Source organism: Acinonyx jubatus, chromosome F2 (genome assembly GCF_027475565.1).
Source record: "Acinonyx jubatus isolate Ajub_Pintada_27869175 chromosome F2, VMU_Ajub_asm_v1.0, whole genome shotgun sequence".
Taxonomy (NCBI): Eukaryota; Metazoa; Chordata; class Mammalia; order Carnivora; family Felidae; genus Acinonyx; species Acinonyx jubatus.
This window is the reverse complement of record NC_069394.1, coordinates 16,047,975-16,071,060: the sequence shown is the minus strand read 5'-3', so window position 1 is coordinate 16,071,060 and position 23,086 is coordinate 16,047,975. Positions and strand designations below refer to the sequence as shown.

The 23,086-nt window shown below is 33.6% G+C and overlaps 1 protein-coding gene across 5 annotated transcripts in view; it reads right to left on the bottom strand.

Moving 5' to 3' along the window:
• TMEM65 (transmembrane protein 65) overlaps nt 1-23,086 on the bottom strand; it is a 52,607-nt gene that overhangs the window by 8,706 nt on the left and 20,815 nt on the right. For 2 of the 5 annotated variants that reach the window (XM_053208561.1, XM_027063943.2), the window contains 6 exons: nt 9,823-9,918; nt 8,330-8,374; nt 5,601-5,668; nt 4,240-4,294; nt 3,098-3,140; nt 1,119-1,224 (listed from right to left, as the gene is read on the bottom strand). In XM_053208561.1, the coding sequence (XP_053064536.1) occupies nt 1,119-1,224; nt 3,098-3,140; nt 4,240-4,294; nt 5,601-5,668; nt 8,330-8,374; nt 9,823-9,918 (413 nt within the window). The remainder of the gene's footprint in view (nt 1-1,118; nt 1,225-3,097; nt 3,141-4,239; nt 4,295-5,600; nt 5,669-8,329; nt 8,375-9,822; nt 9,919-23,086) is intronic. The other 3 variants (XM_027063944.2, XM_027063945.2, XM_053208562.1) reach the window with 2 other exon arrangements.

Here is a 23,086-nt window from a genome sequence, read left to right as displayed (position 1 = left end):
TTTGTCAGATTGTTTTAATTGTCTTCTTTCCACTGCTAGAATGTAAGATCTACCAGAAAAAAAGATCTTGTTTTGTTAACCAATATATTCAAAACTCCTACATATGTACTGGACATATAGTGGGTAAACAATAAATATTTATTGAATAAATGACTGATAATACTCATCATCTCTAATTCAGATCTCTCCAACTCTTCACTTTTAATCTAAATGCCTACTCAGTATTACCACTTCAATGTCCTGTTAGTCTCAAATTCAACTTATTGAAAACAGAACTCAATACCTTCCCTTACTAACTTGTTCTTCCTCCTTTTCTTCTTGACTTAATTAGTAGCATTGTGATCCATCCAGTTTCCTTCCTAATTAAAATTCTTCACTAGTACTCCATCAGCTAGGTGTGAGATTCAAGCTCCTTAGCATAGCTTATACAATGTCCTTCCTGTCTGATCCATTTTACTTCTCCAATACTGTTTTTCTCCTGCTGCTTCTATCCTCAACTACTACATATTATAGTCCAGCAATGCCTAATTTCTTACTTTCTCTGAACATACCCTGTTTTTATCATGCCTTTCTACTTGCTAGTCAATGTATTTGGAATTCTCTAATGTCTCCTCAATAATTCAAAAATCAGCTTAGATCCAATAATTGCCAAGAAATATTCCCACCAAAAGAAATTCCTCCCCACAAAATATTCTTACTTAATGCTATTTCTAGTGCATAATTCTATAATTGCATATGTCTCACCAAATTATAGTTTGTTTACATGTTACACCTAAACAATTCGTAAAAATAACTAGTTTATATTCATTTTATATCCTTCAGTTTCTAGCACATGACAGATATTCCTTAACATTACCTGAATCATATAAAGAATACTTCAAAAGTCAGTTACACTATAAAAAATAAAGAGTCAATACAAAATTACCGTTCTCTGAAAACTGCCAAGGCTTACACAACTTGTGTTAAAAACTCCACTCAAAACAAACAAACAGACAAACAAAAAAACAAAAAAACTCCCCTCAGATAAATTTGGTCTCAAATTTCTCAGAGGACTGAACTATCCAGTGTCTTGGTCTGGCTACCTGAATTCATGATCATAAACCATATAAAGTACTTACAAAATGTGTACTAACACGTGTTTGCCACATGTCCACTTGTTTTGGTGTAAGATCAGGAATTGACAAGCCTAATCTGGAAGCCAAAGCTTCAACGTAGCCTGCAAGTCTTTAAAAAAACAGAAGGACAGAATATGAGTTTTTAAAGAGACACACAAATGTCCTCAAGATAATGAACTAGTTACTACAAAAGGAAACAAGATAATTTCACACCTGTAACTGGCACTCCAGAAATGGTGTAAATGTTTTTTACAACTTCCATTTTTATTGTGCATAAATATATCCACCTTAAAAATATTTAGTATTAATATATTCGATACACAGGTAAACACGTTGCCTTAGAGCAATTATTCTCCACAATTACTTTAAAAAGACCAATTCAAAGTATATAAAAAATTTTTGCAGCAATTAACAGTTATGCGCTTATTCCAAATTCAAAGCAAAGCACTTTAACATATGATATAAATTAATAACTGTCACCAGAAAGCAAAAATTTCCAAAATTTATCAGATTGATATACTTGAATTTTCGAGGCCATCTCAAGTATTTATCAGATACAAACTTACTTTATGAACTGTAATAAAAAAAGAACTGCCAACTAATCTATGCATACATCAATTATAAGATGGATCCCAAGAGCAGATATATTAAGTTCTAAAAAAAACTTAATCTGTATATCTAAGAATCAATAAAATGTAGTATCTGTTATTTGATGATATTTTTTAAAGGCAGAGGAGAAATAGTTCTTAAATATAAAGACTCCCAACAAAATCTTTATCTCTTATCAAAAAGAACTGTTTCATGATGCAATCTAAAATTAAACGGCTTTAAATTCTATTAGATCATTTGGTTGTATTAACTATAAAAAGCTATCACAGTAGCTATAATATTACCATTTTTAACATTAATGTTGGAAATGGAGAAGTGGAACGTGTAAGGGTGATATCATTATAAATTAATGTCGCAAATCCCAGGAATATAAAATTTCTGCCTTGGCCCAGAAGCAAAGAAACTTTGTGTTTAACAGTAGCTTTGGCCCCAAACTCCAGTACAGAAGTCTAACAGACAGGGTCAGATCACTTATGAAGCTGCCTTTTCCGAGATTATAGGGCTAAGTAGACTACCACTAGACCCAAATCCAAATCTCAAAACTGACCACTCTAATACATGAAGAAAGGAAGAAATAGAGCCAAAGAGAGTATCTTTATCACAGTAGTTAATGTCACCTTAGTCTGGGCAAAAGAGAGTATCTTTATCACAGTAGTTAATGTCACCTTAGTCTAATTTATAATTTCCAGGCTTCCTCAAGCTCAAGAGGAAGCCCAGGCCACGTGTTGCTCAGAAGAGAGAATGTAAAGAGAGAAAGAGGAAAAGCTGGCCTTTTCGAAGTAGACATCCTCACTTTGTTTCATCATTCCTGCCACATGAAATACAGGGAGCGAAAACTGGCCAAACCCTGTAATGCTCTGGCCATTCCCACATATGCTCCAGCCATCATGCCTTTTGAAAGTTCCTCTCTCCGGAAAACATGCCCAGTCAGTATCCTCACATTTGAGCCGTATCTTTTATCTTTGGGCTTAGTGGGAGAAGGGTGGGGTGAAATAATGATGGGGATTCTTGCTATTAATCCTGCCTCACCTTGGAAATGTCTAAACAAGACATATAAATACCTCAGTAAATGAAAATTAAACTCTGCTTACATTGTGGTCATCTTAGAAAACTTTTTTGCATGTATCAATCTCTTGAAAGGATTTTAAACACAAATTCCAGGTCCCTAATTCTGAAGTGCAACCCAGGCATTCATATTTGATGTACACCAAAGATTTAGCACCACTCATTTAGAAAAAATAAATTAAAACGTTAGTTTGAAAACACACCCAATAAATATCCCATTTCTTAATTCTTCTCAATTAAAGAATGGAGAAGAGAAAGAGAGCAAGGTCAGTACACACATGCACAAATGAATGAATAAATGGACCTACCCGAGTCCAGCTAAATCTGACACAAGATTTCCCAAAGCAGCAGCTAAAAAATTGAGAAGTGGATAAGTGAATTGTTATCTGGAAGTCAGAAAAATCCTTATAATACATCACTGTCTCATCAATAAAGCACTGATCTGGAAGAGTTATCACAGCTTCTGAAACCACAACAACTATATCCAAAGTAACTCACTGGATAGCTCTGAGTCAAGATTTCAAAATAGAACACAAGTCTTTCGAGATTACAGTGCTGTACTTCCATCAAGTAGTGGGATTTTTTCTGTTGTGGCAGCCAGTTTCCATTCTGGTGTCAATACCCATACAATATTTTGTAGTTTTATCTTTCATTATATTTAAGGAAATTTGGATATTTGGAAGTTAGAGTAAAAGTTTTATGCACAGGTCTGAAATTCAAGAAAATCATATAGAGAAGAAATGTCTCTTTTATTAACTCATCTACTTCATACTTTTCTACATAATAAACACACCCCTGAACCATTCCCAAATTTCACCATCATAAAAAATAGAGTAGTAACTGGGGGAAAGAAGGTAATAGAACCAAATTAGATTTTTAAACTTGTATTTCCTTCTTTGATTTTTCTGCCCTTAAAAATAAATAACAGTAGAAATAAGGGTAAAAAGGTTTTAGGATAACACTGAATTAAGAGAAAAACTTATTGGGGCACCTGGGTGGCTCAACTGGTTAGGTGGGAGACTTGATTTCAGCTCAGGTCATGATCTCAGAGTTCGTGAGATCGAGACCCACATCAGGCTCTGTGTTCACAGCTTGGAGCCTGCTTTGGATCCTCTGTCTCCTTCTCTGCCCCTCCCCCACTCGTGCTCACTTGCTCGTTCAAAAATTAAAAAACGTTTTTCAAAAAATTTTTAGAAAGGAGAAAAACTTATTTTAACATAGTCAGTGCAGCACTGTTACCCATTAGCTGACATAAAGTACCTAAAATTTCTCAGGAGAAGTGCAACATATACAAAATTAAGCATCAGAAGAATAGGGTTAAGGAGATGAACTAATAGACATCTCAATGAGTAAACTTATTCAGATTAAGTATCTTCTTCTAAACCTAACCTACTGAAATGTTTTACAAGTATACAGACAACGGAACAATAACATTAATATTATTAAATACCTGCCATAGTTGAAATTCCCAAAATAATTCCAATAGACATCTCAATATGGGTGCCCTGAAAAATGATTACGAAGAAATTAATCTTAAACATCAATGCAGTGGCTACAAAAAATAGCAAAGTAGTAATAAAAAGTTAAAATAGTTAAACATGTTATTGCAACAAAATTATATACATAAAATATGCAAAAATATTCACATATAATATAGTAATGCACTTAACTATTAAATATATGCATTCACACAAAAATAACATCGATATCATTTTATTCATTAAAATTGGGCTTTCATAGAAATAAACAATAGCAACAAATACAATTGTGATATAAAGAGCAATATAATCCACAATTAAAGATCTAGAATTTATATTTTCCAACCACAAAGAAAGATGCTTTAAAACCTCTTGGAATACAGGGGCATCTGGGTGGCACAGTTGGTTTAACATCCAACTCTTGATTTCAGCTCAGGTCATGATCTCACGGTTTTTGAGTTCAAGTCCCACACTGAGCTCTGCGCTGACAGCATGAAGCCTGCTTGGAATTCTCTCTCTCACTCTCTCTGTGCCCCTCCCCCATGTGTGTGTGCGCGCGCACGCTCTCTCTCTCTCTCAAAATATAAATAAACAAACAAACCTACCTCTTGGAACACAAAGAAGCCCAACTCACCTAATTTTAAATTCTGAATGATACATCTATATAGATATCATTGTTATTTAGTCTATCAAAAACAGAGTAAAAAACTAGCTTCTAGGGAACCAAGAGATCACAGACTTCAAAAATCACCTTTATAACCACTTTGTTCTTTAACCATTCAGTAGTGAGACTATCTATGGTTCATTTATAAGCAACAACAGCTTCTTGTACAATAGACAGAGCCGCAGCAAAACAAAAGGTTCTAGCTCTACTGCATTTGCACTGAATTTATTGAGAGTTTCAGACGTTCCACATCCATCCCATTCTGAAGACAAGAAGGACTCATATTTTTACTTCCATTTTAAACAGAAGAAACTGAAATGAAAAAGATTAAACTATTCTAATGGGTTATTACATAGAATAAAGAAGAAATCCTATGGTCTATTGTGCTAATTCCATTCTAATACTTGGGCAATGCTGCCATAAGTAGACTTAGGTTTCCTCCTGAATACTGATGCTTGAAAATTTCTAATAATTTTTTAATGTTTATTTATATTTTAGAAAGAGAGCGAGCGAGAGAGAGAGAGACCACAAGCAGTGGAGGGGGAGAGGGAGAGGGAGACACAGAATCCGAAGTAGGCTCCAGGCTCCAAGCTGTGGCACAGAGTCCCGACGCGGGGCTCAAACTCATGAGCTGAACTCAAAACAGAAGGGGTGAAAGAAAGAACTTACTGCAACAATCATAATTGCATTATCCAAAAAGCCAAACCCTATGAAAGGTATCGCATTGTGGATGAATACTGAAAAACACCAAAAAGAGAAAATATATGTTAAGAATTCTATCACTTAAAATGATAAAAACAGACCATATGACTAAAGTCTCCTAAATAGATCTGATAACCTTTGAAATTTGCTTTTCATTCCCCACAGCCAAAAGATTCTGCTCCTGCAGTAAGTTCAACTACTTCGTAGAAGCTATACTAGGGAAAAACACCAAAATTAAAAACGCTGTTACATGTAAAAATAATTGTGTTAGACTTCTGGGTTGTTTTCTTACTAGCTACAAAGTACATACAGTTAATGGCGGAACAAATAAGTAAATATATATTACGAGTACCATGTTTTACCTGTTTAATTGCTATTAATATCAATCTACTTCTTATATTGTAAAGACTGATATCATAAAATTAAGCTCCATATTAGAAATAATAAAAAATACCCTGAATCAAATTTCATGGAAACTATATGGTCGCTTTTACTCACTAAACAGTTTTTTGGACAAATATGATAAAAATGTTACTACCTCATCTATATTAGCCATCTATATCCGGTCTTGTCCCCCCTCACATCATCAGTATCCCTGAAAGCTTTCACAAACTATAAACAAACTATTTGATTTAAATCAAAATGTAATTTGATCTCTTCCTAACAAAAGCATACCTTACCTTATCTATCTAACATATAATCTGAAAGACCTGACATAATAGAAGTGTAACTAGGAAGAACTGATACCTATATATTTTTTATACATTCAGCCTCATTTTTTTTTCATATTTGCATCTTCAGCATGTTGCAGAATGCCTAGTGCATAGCAGATACTCAATGAACATTAGTTAATTAAGTTGAGGACCACTAACCTGGAAAGGAAGAGAATTCCATATTAAGAGAATTGAAGGCAAACTGTGAAATAGATTAAAAGCTGGAATAGTTAAAAGATTTTATTCTAATTCATCTATAAAATTGCCAAGATATAGTCAACATCAATTCAACTAAGGACTTTTTTAGATAAACATCAAAACTGTGAATTTTATACCATATCCAAAAAATAGTCCCTTAAAACAATTGGTGGTATGTGTTCAGTGACTTTAGAGTGTTTTTCTTCTTTTAATGTAGTTAAGTCCACAGAAAGTATAATTAAAATATAATTCAGAAGTTATGAAAGTTTGATATTGCTACAGTCAGTTCTGCACCAACCCAGGGAAGGCTAATAAGCAGTGAACAGAACAAAACAAAAAATGCCTCTACCCAAAACAACTATCGAATACTAACATCACAAGAAAAGGTTGTATATACATCCCAGATCATTTCAGATTTCCTTTTGCTATCAAGTAAGAAAGTTCAAGATAAAAAGCAGCATTTTTTAATTACAAGGAATATTATTTTAAAAGTTATTAAAGATGATAAAAAATCAAATAGTGTATTAATGAAATGGGATTCTTCAATTAAAGAGTCTAACCTTAGCTCTTTGACTTTTTGCCCAAGTCTAGTTACTTAACTACTAGACATCCAAACTTCTGTAATAAGCAACTCTGAAATATAAAATATATCATGTTTTTATGCTTAGACCTAAATAAATGTGTCTATATATTAAAATTTACTTTCAACACAAAGGAAAAAATACAATTTTCATGTTGTTAAGTAAACATGTACTGGCCACTCCACTGGGCATGAGATACAAAGATAAATAAGATTTGGTTACCAGCCTTCAAAAAGTTTGGGTATGGTAACACACCATACAAACGGCTCATTTCAATATGACAAAAATACTGGTAACAGTATTATACGGTGCTTGGATACAAACTGCATGAACCTAGGCTAGGAGAATCACAAAAAATTACCTGGGGGAAAAAAGTCTTAAAGAATTCTTAAATGTTTTGGTATTTGGGAAAAGTTACTTATTTCTAATATAAATTGTATTCTACCTCTGAGAGAAAAAGAACTGGCTATTAATTTTTAAAAGTTATGTAAGTTTACTCTCCAGTATGTAATGATCTCCTATTAATTTGTGATTTCTTCAACTTCCTTTGGAAAATACTATTCTATAACAGCAAATCACATCTAATATTTAGCTTTCACTTACAATCTACTCAAATTTACTGCACCATTAAAACATTCTCTCCTTTCATTGTCTCTATAATAAGATCCCAAACTGTTTTACATTATGTCAGTGTTAGCCTTGACTATTTAATTCCTATCATAACAGTAAAGAAAGCACACCAGCACCACTTACAAGCTTCTTCTTCGTGGCAGTGTTAAACGAACTTAACTTTCTTCATCATTACAAACAGCACGCCGTAAGTATTTTCTCCACCAGAGAACAGTTCTACCCAGCCCTGAGCTCAGACTTTCAAGTTCTGAAATTACCCAACTTAAATCCAAACTAAAGTAAACATATCCTTTTTACTGGGAATTAAGGAAACCTTACCATAAGTATAATTTTATTTCTACATGGTAACTACAGTTTAACAATGTTAGATACTGTTACAAATGTCGAAATTCCATAACATCGTAATATGTCTTAAACCCAGTTTATAAACTTTTTGTTTCAGCATGATAAATAAGATAATCTACTCTCTCTGGAAAAATTAAATTTACTGACTCTTCTATACTATCAGTGAAATACAGTTATTTCAAGTCTAAAAGACAGATGTGCAAATATTTAACAATTATAGAACCATTACCATATCTCAGCTGTCCTGGTGTGGGTGGTGGTGCTTCCAATTTTTCTAAAGGGGAAAAAAAGGGTTTACGTCAAGAATTAGTTACCATAGCATGAGTTCTTTTTTATTACAGTGAAGAAAATACCAGCAGATTTACAAAGTGGGAGAATATCAAAGTTTATTCATACATTTTTGTAGGATAACAGACCAAAGTTATCCATACAGAAAATAATACTTGGTATGGATTACATCACAAGGCTAGAAAACAAAACTGAACTTTAGTTACAAGTCTACCATGGACCCTATGGCCTTGGGTAATCATTAGCTTTTCATTTTTCTTTTTTTTTTTAAATCTTTACATCTATATAATGGGCCTGATTAGTTACAGTAAAAACAAAACAAAACAAAAAAACCCACCAAAAACACAAAAAACAAAAACCTTTGAAATATAGTTACCCTTCTTTAAGATGGCAATGATAGATGTCTTAAGAAATATATATACAAACAAACATTGATAGCAGAAAAAAGAATATTCAAAGAGACCTAGATATCCTTTAAAAAACAGAAAGTAATATTTTTAAAGCAATGTATTTCAACAATGACTTCACCAGATTGTGCTCTGTTCCTTAATCTCCCTTGATAATATAACGAAATATTTTGAGTTTTGGAACCTATACTATTGGATAATATAGAATATTCTACACAATAAAAAGTAGAGTGCTAGTCAAAATCACAAGTAACAATAAACTATTTATAATATATATCATAATAAACACACCAAGTTTTCCCAAAGTAATATCTTTAACTGCCATCATTAAATCTAAAAATTAACGATTATTATAAAGAAGCAACATACCTAATCTCGTAACAATAACCATCTCACCATTTGTGTAAGTACAAGAGTGAGCTCTGGTAAAATGGCAGAGAACTGTACTTTACCCTCCTCCTCCAGTCCAAAAAAATTAACACCCACACCATGGATCACACTGCTCTAAAGGTTTAGTACAACCAGACTGTCCAAGGAAACACATTACAAACTGGATATATATTTTCTAAAATTTTTATTTATACTCTGTGACAACATAAGAAGTGAAGAATTTAGCTTTATAAAAAGTAAAAAGCAAATGTATCTCCTTTGATAAACTATGTAAAAAAGTATTGTCCATATTTGTGAATGGTATTTTACTAAAAGCGCATACAGTACCAAAATGGTTTTACAATAAGTATGCTAAAACTTTGAGTTTAATCAATGATCATATTATCCAGACAGTTCTAAGAATGCAAGTTTAAGTTTTGTTTTCCCCTTTTTAGAAGAGTTATGAAATGAAGATATACTAATCTTTGCAGAATTTCCCATCTGATTAAAGTATATTCGCTGTCTGTTGACTAACACCATTACCTCAAGATCTATTTTGAAAGCATGCAAATGGTTTTCCAAATTTTAACAAGGAACATAGGTTACTATGTACTCCAGAGTTTTCTGCTGAAGTAAACATGCAAAAGTGGTTACATACCAGAACTATTTGCTAGATGCATTACTCTCATCATCACTACAGTTCTGACACTGTGAGGAGAAGTCCTTGTCAGTTGACTGGAACATCTTGAAATACCTAAAAATTCAACAAGCAGGACTTTCCCAATAGAATGAGAGTATACAGAGTCCTTGCTTTTACTTCTTCAAATTCCCTACATCTTCATGTTGAGCAAAATATTTAAAATATTTTACAACTCCTAAGAAGAAAGGGTAAGAGGTAGGCAAATGTATAATGTGCAGCAAAGAGCAAACAATCAAATAATATAATCAATATTCCTCATCTCTCTTTCCCATTACACATACGGATTAAAAAACTAAAACTAATGAAAAAATAACTTTTTTAAAGACTGAGAAAGAGAAAGAAATATAAAGTAAAGGAGACAGAGCAGGAAGGAAAACCACTGGCACAGAGATTCAAGTAAAATCAAAGCAGAGACTTTGCCTCCTGCTTCACAAAGAACCTAATAAGCAGCAAGAGGAAACATGAAAGGAACATTTCCTAGAAAGTGGAAATTTTATTGGAAAGTATCTGTCAAAAGTGTTTTAAGCCATAAGTTGATCATTTTGAGGACTTTGACGCTGTTTATTACCTTATTATGTTAACTAAATCAAAACTATATATATATCAGAAGTGAAAAACATTAGAGGTTCAATGCACAACAGAACTCAATCTTGGAAGTAAGCCCACGCAATCTTATACAGGTTTAAACTGTACTGGCTGTGGGGCGCCTGGGTGGCTCAGTCGGTTAAGCACCCACCTCCTCATCTCCACTCAGGTCATGATCTCACGGTTCCTGGGATCCAGCCCCACATTGGGTTCTGTGCTGACAGTGCGAAGCCTGCTTGGGATTCTCTCCCTCTCCTTCTCTCTCTACCCCTCTCCCACCCTCTGTCTCTTGAAACAAACAAACAAAAAAAAAACACACCAAAAAACTGTAGTCGCTGCTAACATAATCTCCTTCAAAACAGTCACAATAAACCCCAGAAGCTTTTTATTTCCCTACATATGTATCTTAACCTTAAGAATTATCTTTTTTTTATTAAAAAAATTTTTTTTAATGTTTTTTTATTTTTGGGAGAGACAGAGACAGAATGCGAGTGAGTTTAGGGGCAGAGAGAGGGAGACACAGAAGCAGAAGCAGGCTCCAGGCTCTGAGCTGTCAGTACAGAGCCCGACGCGGGGCTCGAACTCACAAACTGTGAGATCATGACCTGAGCTGAAGCCGGACGCTCAACTGACTTAAGCCACCCAGGCACCCCAAGAATTTTCTTTTTGAGGGCACCTGAGTGGCTCGGTCAGTTAAGCAATTGACCCTTGATTTTGGCTCAGGTCGTGATCTCACGGTTTGTGAGATTGAGCTGGTTTGTGAGATTGAGCCCCACTGTGGGCTCCGTGCTGAGAGCAGCACAGAGCCTGCTTAGGATTCTCTCTCTCCCTCTCTCTCTGTCCCACCCCCTGCTCACACTCTCTCTCATTCTCTCTCTCTCAAAATAAATAAATAAACTTGAGAATTTTCTTTTGACGTATAGTAAACTATCAACACTTACATTGGAAATATATTCTAATCTAATGTTTCATTAAGAAGACTTTGGAGTTAGAAAAACCTAGTTCTTTCAGCTTGGGTGTGTTATGTGTGTGTGTGAATGTATGTGTGTGTGTGTAATATACACCATTACTTTTTTCTTTTTCTAAATATCTTGAAATAATAAGATAATCATTAACACTAGACTGTATTTTACCATATCATATTTTCCAATGATTTTAACTTAAAAAATTCTGGTTCTACTTCCACTACTGGCTTCCTAATCTCCTGTGAGACCAATTTTCCTGCATAGAATATCTATAAACTATAAACAAATATGTAATAAATATATAACTACCTAAAAGCACTAGAAAATGTCCAAAAACAGGTTGATTCTGGAAAGGAATCAACACTTAGAAAAAGGAACGGAACTAAGTGAATTAGCTGCTTATTGTAGCTTTTGGCCTCAGGGCAGACCTCACCCACAATATTGGGGCAACTAAAACTCCAACAGAGTATCTTCAGTCTTTCTGGCCTGCAGAAGCAGTGGCCAGGGTGCAAGGTAGCCAAAGCCACTAGAAAGTGAAAGGGGAATCCTGGAAATGATAGAGACAGAAAGGAGGAGGAGCCCTAAATTCTGTATATACAGTCAGTTCAAATACATGGCTGACCTGTGAACCACACATTTGTGGTAAAAACCAAAACAAATCTCAGCTAAGGGTAAAATAACTGAAGATTTGAGCTGTACACCAAGATACAGTTTGTAGTATGAGCCTAACCATCAACTGCCTGCTAAAACAAAGAAAAATCAGTCTCTTTTAGAAGAATAAAGCACAATCCAGAGTCTCTACAACATGATAATTGCAGCAGTGACTAAGATATAATCTAAAATGCTTCACAAACAAAGAAACAGGACAAAATGACCCATCTTCAGGAGAAAAAAACAATAGACGAAGATAAATTCTGAAGTGACTCAAATGTTAGAAGTAGCAGACAAGGTCTAATAAAGTAGCAATTAAAATTATATTCAAAAACATAAATGAAAACATAGTCAAATAGAAACTATAAAAAGAACCAAACTCATATGAAAATTATCTGAAATCTTAAAATTAATTGGATAGGCTTAAAAAGCAGAATGAAGAGCGAACATGATAGACCAATAAAAATTATTCATCTGAAGAACAGAAAATAAAAGGATTGAGAAATAACAAATCAGTCTCAGAGACTTGTGGCTAAATATCAAAAAGTCAAAACATGTATAACTGGAGTTCCAGAAAGCAAGAAGAAAAAAAACAAAAAAAAAAATGTTTGAACAAATAATGTCTAATAATTTCCCAAATTTGGTGGAAGACAAAAATTTCAAGAGTCATGAAAGTTCAGTGAACCCCTAGTAGAATAAACATGAAGAAAATCAATGATAAAAAAGAATCTTATATAGTCACAAAAAAATGACACGTTCACTAAAGGAAAACAATGATTTACATGATTCAAGAAGGGGGAAAAAAAAGCTATCGGCCATTATTCTGTATCCAGAAAGATTATCCTTCAAGAATGAAGGCAAATGTATTTCAGAAAAACTAAAACTATGAGAATATGTTGCCAGCCAACCTGCAATATAGGAAATGTGAGAGCAAGTTCTTCAGACTGAAGGGAAATGCCAGTTGGGCAGTAGGATCTTTAGGAAAGGATGAAGAGTATCAGAAATGGTTATATAAAAAACTACTTGTTCCCTGGTAATTTAATTTAGGTAGACCTGACTACCTATAGAAAAAACTGTAACTCTGCCTTATGGAGTTTATAACATATGTAGATGTAATACATATGACATCAAAGCATAAAGGATGAAAGAGGTTACAAATGGACCAACTGGGTAATTTGGTTGCGATATTTCTACAATGTCTATTAAGTAGTACAATGTTAGCTCTAAGTAGTCTATGAAAAACTAAGAATGAATATTTGTTTTTTAAAAAAATATTTATTTATTTTTGAGAGAAAGTGAGGTGGGGCAGAGAGACAGGGAGACAGAGAATTGAAGCAGGGTCAATTCCAAGCTGTCAGCATAGAGCCCAACGCGGGGCTTGAACCCACGAACCATGAGATCATGATCTGAACCAAAGTTGTACATTTAACCAGCTGAGCCACCCAGTGCCCCAAGAATGCATATTTGTAATGCCTAGAGCAATCACACATACAGACAAAATGTAATGAGAATACGATTAAAAAGCTAGTAAATAATTTGAAAGGAATTTTTAAGAATTAAGTAAAAAAAAATGCAGGAAATGAGAACAGAGGGACAAAAAGCAAATAGTAAAATAGCAAATCTATATCCTACCATGTCAGTAATTTACATTCAATGTTAATGGACTAAACTAAACGCGTCAATGAAAAGGCAGAGTTTGTCAAAATGGATAAAAAAGCAAGACCCAACTATAAGATATCCACAAGAATTACACTTTAATAGGTTGAAAGTAAATGGATGGTAAAAGATATACTTACTATACAAACACTAAGCTTATAAAGGCTGGCGTGGCTATTTTAATATCATATGAAGTAGACCTAAAGAATATGACCAGAACCAGGGACATTTCAAAATGATAAAAGAGTTAATTCATCAAAAGGCAAAATAATAATTTGATTATGCCTAATAACATAGCTTCAAAATGCATGATGCAAAATCTGACAGAATTAAAGGGCAAAATAAACAATTCCACAATCATACTTAGAGAGATAGAAACCTCTTTCTCAGCAACTGACAGAAAACTAGGCAAAAATATCAGTAAGATACAGATTATTTGAACAACACTACCAATCATCCTGATCCAATTAATATTTAAACAACACCCAACAACTATAGAATACATATATTCTTCTAAAGTGGAGATGGTTCATTCACCAAGAGAGACCATAAGCTGATCCACAAAACAGATATTCATAAATTTATGATTAAAATCATAAAGAATACATTCTCTGACCAAAATGGAATCAACAATAAGGTATCCAGAAAAAGAGTTTTGGAAATTAAATAACATTTTCTAAATACATGGGCCTGGGTGCCTGAGTGGCTCAGTCAGTTAAGCCTCTGCCTTTAGCTCAGGTCATGATCTCACGTTTGTGAGTTCAAGCCCCACACTGGGCTCTCTGCTGTCAACACAGAGCCTGCTTCAGATCCTCTGTCTCCCTCTGCCCTTCCCCTGCTCACTCACTCTCTCTCTCTCTCTCAAAATAAATAAACTTTTTAACATAATTAAATACATGGGCCAAAGAAGAAATCAAAAGGGAAATTAGACTGAATATCAATGAAAATACAACATATCAAAATTTATGGGATGCAGCTATATGAATGCTTAAAGGAAAGCTTATAGTTTGAAATACTTACATTAATAAGAAGAAAGGTCTAAGATAAATGGTTTACAGTTTTATCTTAAGAAGCTATGAAAAAAAGACCAAGAGCGAGTTAAATCAAAAGTAAACAAAAAGGAAATAACAAAAGAAAAGAGCTGAAATCAATAAATAGAAAATAAAGGAAATAGACAAAGACAAAAGTTGGTTCTTTGAAATGATCAACAAAATTAATAAGCCCCTAAGTACACTGATCAAGAAAGAGAAAACACAAAATACTAATATCAGAAATGAAAGAAGGGACATCACTACAGATCCTAAAGAAATTAGAGTATTACCAGTAACTTTATGCCAACAAATTCAACAACTTTGATAAAATGGACAAATTGTTTGAAAAATACAATTTACCAAAACTGACATAAAATGAAACAAAAAATCTGAATAGTTCTATCTATTAATAAGATTGAATTTGTCACCAAACACTTTTCCATAACATATACACACAAAAATCCTCCAGGCTCAGATGGTTTCATTGGTGAATTTTGTCAAATGCTTAAACACACACACACACACACACACACACAATCTTATATAAACTCACAAATTATTTCAAAAAACAGAAGATATGAAAATACTTCCCAATTTGTTTTATGAGGTCAGAATAATCCTAAAAATAAAACCTAACCAAGAAATCGCAAAAAAGAAAAATCTGCACACCAATATTCCTCATGAACACAGACACCAAAATCCTTAATTGAATGATGACTCTTCTGCTTTCTTTAAGTGTGTTTATTCATAATAGTGGCAAAAAAATAGCGTCCATATTCCCTTACATTTTCCCCTTTTTTTAGATATTTCTCATTATTGGAAGAAGTTGTTCTTACTAGAGTTCCATGTTTAGAAATACATAGGTTAGGGGGTGCCTGGGTGGCTCAGTCAGTTAAGCATCTGACTCTTGATTTCGGCTCAGGTCATGATTTCATGGTTTGTGGGTTTGAGCCCTGCATCAGGCTCTGCGCTGACAGCATGGAGCCTGCTTGCGATTCTCTCTATCCCTCTCTCTCTGCCCCTCCCCTTCTCTCTCTCTCTCTCAAAAGATAAACTAAAAATAAAATTAAAATAAAAAAAAAGAAATACATAGGTTAGGAAAATTATCTGCAAGCATTTATGACGTAATATTTATATATAGGATTTTTTTCCTTTGGATGGTGCATTTAAAAGTCTGCCTGAGGAAGGGTAAATAAGAAAAGACAGTTGTTGCAAACAGCTAGTTTTTACTGTATCAAAGCAAATGAAAATTATTTGAAATGGAACTCTCTCTTCCTCCAACATGTCCTTGAGAATTTAAATATATTAAAGTATTATAAAACATAGACAAATCTTTTCCTAATATAAAAATATCTGACATACTAATTACAAATCTTGAGAATATAAGAAAAACACTTGGTATGTTTAAATATAGGATTTTTTTAAACACTTTCAACATTTTGTTTTGCTTCAGCAACCCAGCAAGACTAGAGAAAATGATTTAAAATGTAAAGCAATTTTACTTTTTTTCTAAATGCAATGAAACTCTAACTTTTTAGATTGTATAAAGCATGAGGTATTCAGTTAGTTTTCTAATTAACTGAAGCAACCAGAGACCTGTCGTAGCTTATAAAAATGCTGTTATTGCCTATGTAATATTAACATTTTTAAAAAAGGAATTATTTCTTTGATGTATTAGAATACTATAGTGCATCACAATCATTTTAATGCTCAATTAATAGCTCTTTAGGAAGTATAAAAGTGAGGGCACTATCATATAAAAAAGAAATGAGAAGAGAGTCAAAAGAAAACACAAATTAAGAATTTTTTTCTCCTATTTCAGGAATAATAATGTATTTAATCCAGCTGTGTTTTATATTTTCCTACATAAATATAAGTATAAATAAGTTTGGTACTGTATTTACTTAAAGAAAGAGTAATGTTAGATTAGGAAGAGAGCAGCAGAGGGAGGAATGAGAAACAGAACATGGTAAGAAAAACAGATGAGCAACAAATGCAGAGATTTTTTTTTTAAACGGAGAGGGAGGGAGGGAGAGAGATTATTTTAAAGGGAGCCTCAGAAAAGGCGACACAAGAAAGAGACTCCCTAGATCTGGGCAAATGAATTGCTGGAACATGGATTTTTTTCAGTCTCTCTACTGTGATGCTTTGTTGATCAGTCATCCAGCAGTCTAAACTTGGTATCTTTGGATCAGACTCCATTGTGCACACAGAGAACTAATACACAGCACAATGCTGAGCACTATGGGAAAAGCAGATGAATAAAAAGCATCTCAACTGTGCCAGAGGTTCTCAGGTTTTGCTGTAGGACACAGGTCTAAATGTTTCTGTATCCTAGGTCACATTCTAAAAGCTTATTTTATTTTTTAAAGTGTATTTATTTATTTTGAGAGAGAAAGAGTGCACAGGAGGGGCAGAGAGAAAGAGAATCCCAAGCAGGCTCTGCACTGTTAGCACAGAGCCCGATGCAGGTCTTGAACTCACGAACCTGAGATCATGACCTGAGCCAACATCAGAGACTTAACTGACTGAGCCACCCATGTGCTCCTAAAAGTTTATTTTAAAATAAATTCCTGAGTGGGGCACCTGGGTGGTTCAGTCAGTTGAATGTCCCACTCTTGACTTCAGCTCAAGTCATGATCTCATGGCTTGTGGGATCGAGCCCCATGGCCGAGCTCTGTGCTTATAGCACAGAGCCTGCTTGGGACTCTCTTCCTCGCTCTCTACCTCTACCCTGCTCATGTGTGCACATGTGTGTGCACATGCACTCTCTCTTTCAAAATAAACATAAAAAATAAAATAAAATAAATTTTAAAGTAAATTCCTGACCAACTGTTTATCATTACCCTTTTTTAAAACCTTAAAATGGCATTTAGTAGGAGATAAGTTGGCTAATTGTAGGTTCTAATAAATTAATTTCCAGTTAATCTTTTTTTTTTTTCCTGTACTGGAAGGTAACCAATAATAGTTTATTAGTAAGCATCAGGAGAAGCTTTTCCTAGGACATGTATTTGGGACAGTAATCCTACAACCAAACCTATATTATTGCAATGACAACAGGACCTCTAACCATAGAAGAACAACTATTACCACTTTAAAGCTCATATTTCCTTTAATCCTAGAAAATTCCTAGGTTTTACTAAAATATTTTATACTACTTCATAACTAAAATGTAACTTTTGTATTCAAATATTTTTGTCAGTGTTATAAGTGCACTAAAATTTACTCTTTATATTAGTGCTTAGAATAAAGTAGAAAATTTGTTTAAATTACACTTTTCAGGTACATACAACACGCAAGTTAAAAACAAATTTTTTAAATGTTTTATTTTTGAGAGAGCACAAGCGGGGGAGGGGCAGAGAGAGGGGGACAGAGGATCTGAAGTGGGCTGTGCACCAACAGCAGCAAGCCCGACGTGGGGCTTGAACTCATAAACCTTGAGATCATGACTTGAGCTGAAGTCAGACGCCCAACCGACTAAGCCACGCAGGTGCCCCTATATGCAAGTTTTAAACAGAGCCTCTGGAAACAGAACAACTGTCTGCAACCTGGCCATACAATGCCTTGTGCCTCTGATTGTTCTTTTCAAGCAAAATATATTGCTTAAATAGGAATTTACTGTAAACATCTTACATTAAACAAGCCATATTTATATACACACATGCATGCATTATGTATATGCATACATAACTTACACAAATATTTATTTATTTGTATTTACATATATTAAAGAGATGCGGATATTGAGTTTGTTTTTTTTTGACTTAGGAATTTTTAAGCAAAATTAGAAAATAACATTTAAAATATTAATATCCTTTGCCTTGTCCAAAGGAAAAAGTTACACTTTTCGAGTATGAAGATCATACATGTTTACTACAGGAAGTTAATTGGATTCAGAAAAAAAAATTAGGTACCTATAACTTCTCAGAAATGAACATTTTGATGTATTACCCTTTGATCTTTTCTCTATAGAGATGTATATATAAAACATATTCTGCCATTTTTACAAAGCATTGCATGGTGAATATTTTCCCTTATCTTCAATTTTTTTAAGGTAATGATTTGATTGGTGGCATTTTTTTTTCTATTTGGCCATGATTTCTATTTATTTTATTTTATTTTAATTTTTTCTTCCAAGTTTTTATTTAAATTCAAGTTAGTTAACATTTAGTGTAGTATTGGTTTCAGGAGAATTTAGTGATTCATCACTTACATATAACACCAAGTGCTCTCCTTAATGTCCATCACCCAATTTAGCTCATCTCCCCACCCGACTTGCCAACAGCAGCCCTCAGTTTGTCCTGTGTAGTTAAGAGTCTCTTATGGTTTGTCTCCCTCTCTGTTTTTATCTTATTTTATTTTGCCTTCCCTTCCCCTGTGTTCATCTGTTTTGTTTCTTAAATTCCACATGAGTGAAATCATATGGTGTTTGTCTTTCTCTGACTGACTTATTTCACTTAGCATAATACACCCTAGTTTCATTCACCTCGTTGCAAATGGCAAGATTTCATTCTTTTTGATGGCTGAGTAATATTCCATTGTGGTGTGTTTATACATATGTGTGTGTGTGTGTGTGTGTGTGTGTGTGTGTGTGTGTGTGTATTTCTTTATCTATTCATCAGTTGATGGGCATTTGGGCTCTTTCTATATTTTGGCTACTGTTTGACAGTGCTGCTATAAACATTGGGGTGCATGTGCCCCTTTGATAAATTATTTTTGCATCCTTGGGATAAATACTTAGTAGCACCATTGCTGGGTCCTAGGGTAGTTCTATTTTTAATTTTTTGAGGAACCTCCATACTATATTCCAGAGTGGCTGCACCAGTTCAGATTACCACCAAGAGTGTAAGAGGGTTCCCGTTTCTCCACATGCTCACCAACATGTTGTTTCCTGAGTTGTTAATTTTAAGCCATTCTCACAGGTGTGAGGCAGTATCTCATTATAGTTTTGATTTGTATTTCTCTGATGATAAGTAATATTGAGCATCTTTTCATGTGTCTGTTAGCCACCTAGACATCTTCTTTGGCAAAGTGTCTATTCATGTCTTCTGCCCATTTCTTCACTGGATTGTTTTTTGGGTGTTGAGTTTGATAAGTTCTTTATAGATTTTGGATACTAGCCCTTTATCAGATATGTCATTTGCAAATATCTTCTACCATTCCAATAGCTGCCTTTTAGTTTTGTTGATTGTTTCCTTTGCTGTGCAGAAGTTTTTTATCTTGATGAGGTCCCAATAGTTTATTTTTGTCTTGTTTCCCTTGCCTCCAGAAATGTGTCTAGTAAGAAACTGCTATAGCTAAGGTCAAAGAGGTGGCTGCCTGTGTTCTCCTCCAGGATTTTGATGGTTTCCTGTCTCACAGTTCGGTCTTTTGGCCATTTTGAATTTATTTTTGTGTCTGGTGTAAGAAAGCCGTCTGGTTTCATACTTCTGCATGTCACTGTCCAGTTTTCCCAACACCATCTTTTGAAGAGACTGTCTTTTTTAATTGGATATTCTTCTTTAATTGGATATTCTTTTGTGGTAGATTAGTTGACTGTATAGTTGTGAGTCCATTTCTGGGTTTTCTATTCTGTTCTACTGATCTATGTGTCTGTTTTTGTGCCAGTACCATACTGTCTTGATGATCACAGCTTTATAATGCAGCTTGAAGTCCGGAATTGTGATGCCTCCTGCTGCGCTTTTCTTTTTCAACATTACTTTGGTGATTCAGGGTCTTTTCTGGTACCATACAAATTTTAGAATTGTTTGTTTTAGCTCTGTGAAAAATGCTGGTGTTATTTTGATAAGGATCGCACTGAGTGTGTAGATTGCTTTGGGCAGTATAGACATTTTAATAATATTTGCTCTTCTAATCCATGAGCATGGAATGTTTTTCCATTTCTTTGGGTCTTCTTCACAATTTCTTCCTCAACAATTTCTTTCTGAAGTGTTCTATAGCTTTCAGTTACACATCTTCTACCTCATTGGTTAGGTTTATTCAGAGGTATCTTATGGATTTTGGTGTAATTGTAAATAAGGTTGATTCCTTGAATTCTCTTTCTGCTGCTTCATTATTGCTATCTAGAAATATTGGTGGCATTTTTTCATCATATGATGTATAACAGTTTAATCCTCTATCACTAGATATTTGTTTTTTTTTTCACATTTACAAATAATATTAATATAAACTTGTATCTAAATCTTTTTATGTTCCTCTGAAAGTTCCTTAGGGTAGTTCCTACATGGTCATACTGAGTCGGAAGGAAGGAAGGAAGTTAAGGATTCTTAAAATTTTGCAAAATTTCTCTCAGAAAGAGTATGTCAAATTATTCCCATCTTGCTTCATGATTTTTCCAATATAACACTCCATTAAGAATATTTTCATGTTTTCAGAATCTAGACACGTTTAATGTTGTTATTAAAGCAAATATTTGAAAGAAATTTCTAAGCCCTAATCAATTATCAATTATTTTAATTGGTATTTTAATTGGTAAAATATTGCAATAAAACAATCAGGTAGAGTGAGTCTGAGATATCTCCCTTTAACTATATTTTCCTTTGAAAATAACTCTTTTATAAAAAACCTTCAGTCTAATATTAATAAGTATTTATAAAATACTTTTTAGGATAAGGTATGCCTGGTTTCTTTTTTAAACAAGTTACTCTACTTAGAGGTATATCTTAAATTGAAAATCAAAATGCTTTGGTAGAACTGTAAGTAGAATATTACTGTTTCTATGTTTTAGCCTCTATTATAAAATTATAAAACACATTTATAATGGTGATACTGGAAAACAAAACTAGACCCCTTGGCGTACAAAATGAGTTTTATTACATTATTCGGTAGAAACCATAATTTGTCATTTTCATAGTTAAACATTCCATTCATTACATTTAACCATATTTTACAAAGTATAAATCCAAACTTAAAAAAAAATCTGAAAAACAAAAAAAGCGTCTTGTTTTCTATTATGATTTCAAGGCAATGATAATTCTAAATGTGGTAACTTATTTCAGTCTGTTACTATGGACATAATCGTCAATATAAGATCACAAATCAAAGGAATAATTTAAAATCATTTATAATGTCCTTAACAAGAAAAGTACTAAAGCAACTACACTCTGAGATAGTTTAATGCACACATTATTCCTTCAATTACAAATAACTCAATAGTCTAAATGTCCAATTAGCTAGTTTTGATCTTTTGAGCACCTACTACTTGTTCCAGGCCCCACCCCAGCATCTTCCCCAAGGAAGTACAGGAAGTAGAGTTGGCAACACAAATCACACTTTGGTCTAATAAGAGATTTATGAAAAGAACAGGGATGAAACTACTGTGTTTAAGCAACAATTTAGAGCCTGCAAGTCTCAGTTACTCTATTTATGAACATTATGAATAATGGTTTAGACTTTTAACAAAATCAAAAGTTCTAAAGGGTAAGGTGAAATTTGCAATAAATATAGAACACATTAAAGAATGTAAAGATTTAAAATGCAAACCATGCCATATACAAAATAATTTAAACAAATAGTATAAAATGATCAAACATGCACCAAACAGGGTAAAGCTTTAAAAAAAGGTTTATTTTCAAAAGCCACAAAGCAGTATTTTCAAAAGAAACGCAATCATATGGCTAAGTAATACACTTATAAAAACTGACACTCAAAACTGAAAAATGGAAACATTCTTTAGAAGTAGCAAGGAACTAAACTTTTTAACTTAGTAAATTTAAATTATCAAGTCTTTTATAATAAAAGCTATAATTGTAAAAGTACTTTTTAATAATTTTTCTAAGTGCATGCTTTAAAGAAAATGCATGCCTTAGCTAAGACCAAAGACAAAAAGCATTTGAGTGTGATTTTGTCATTTTATTTAGCATTTAAAAGTTTATTGCAACATGCACATTATGTAGAAAAGAAACTTCTACCTGGATGGCATAATAATACTATTACCTCATTAACTTCTGGGGAACATAACATGGGACCTGGGGTTTCATTGTAACCTACACTGGTATCTAATTCACTTCACTGCAATTAACCCATTCCCAGGTTGAGGCAGGCCAGTCATGTAACAGCTGAGGGCAGGAGTTGGCCAGCAGTAATGATGAAGAAGACAGTGCCCAATTAATAATCACTTTTATTAACATAATTAGTGTATTAGCTTGTTAACTGCTTAACTCTGGCTTAAAAAAGAGTAAATACTAGAAGTACAATAATTTATTTCTCTCTTATCTGTCATTTCCTAGGATTTTTTTTTAGGATAATCAAACATTGATTTGTTGTTGCTTTTACATGTCTAACTTGTATATATTATATATACATATATATATGAATATATGTATACATACACTT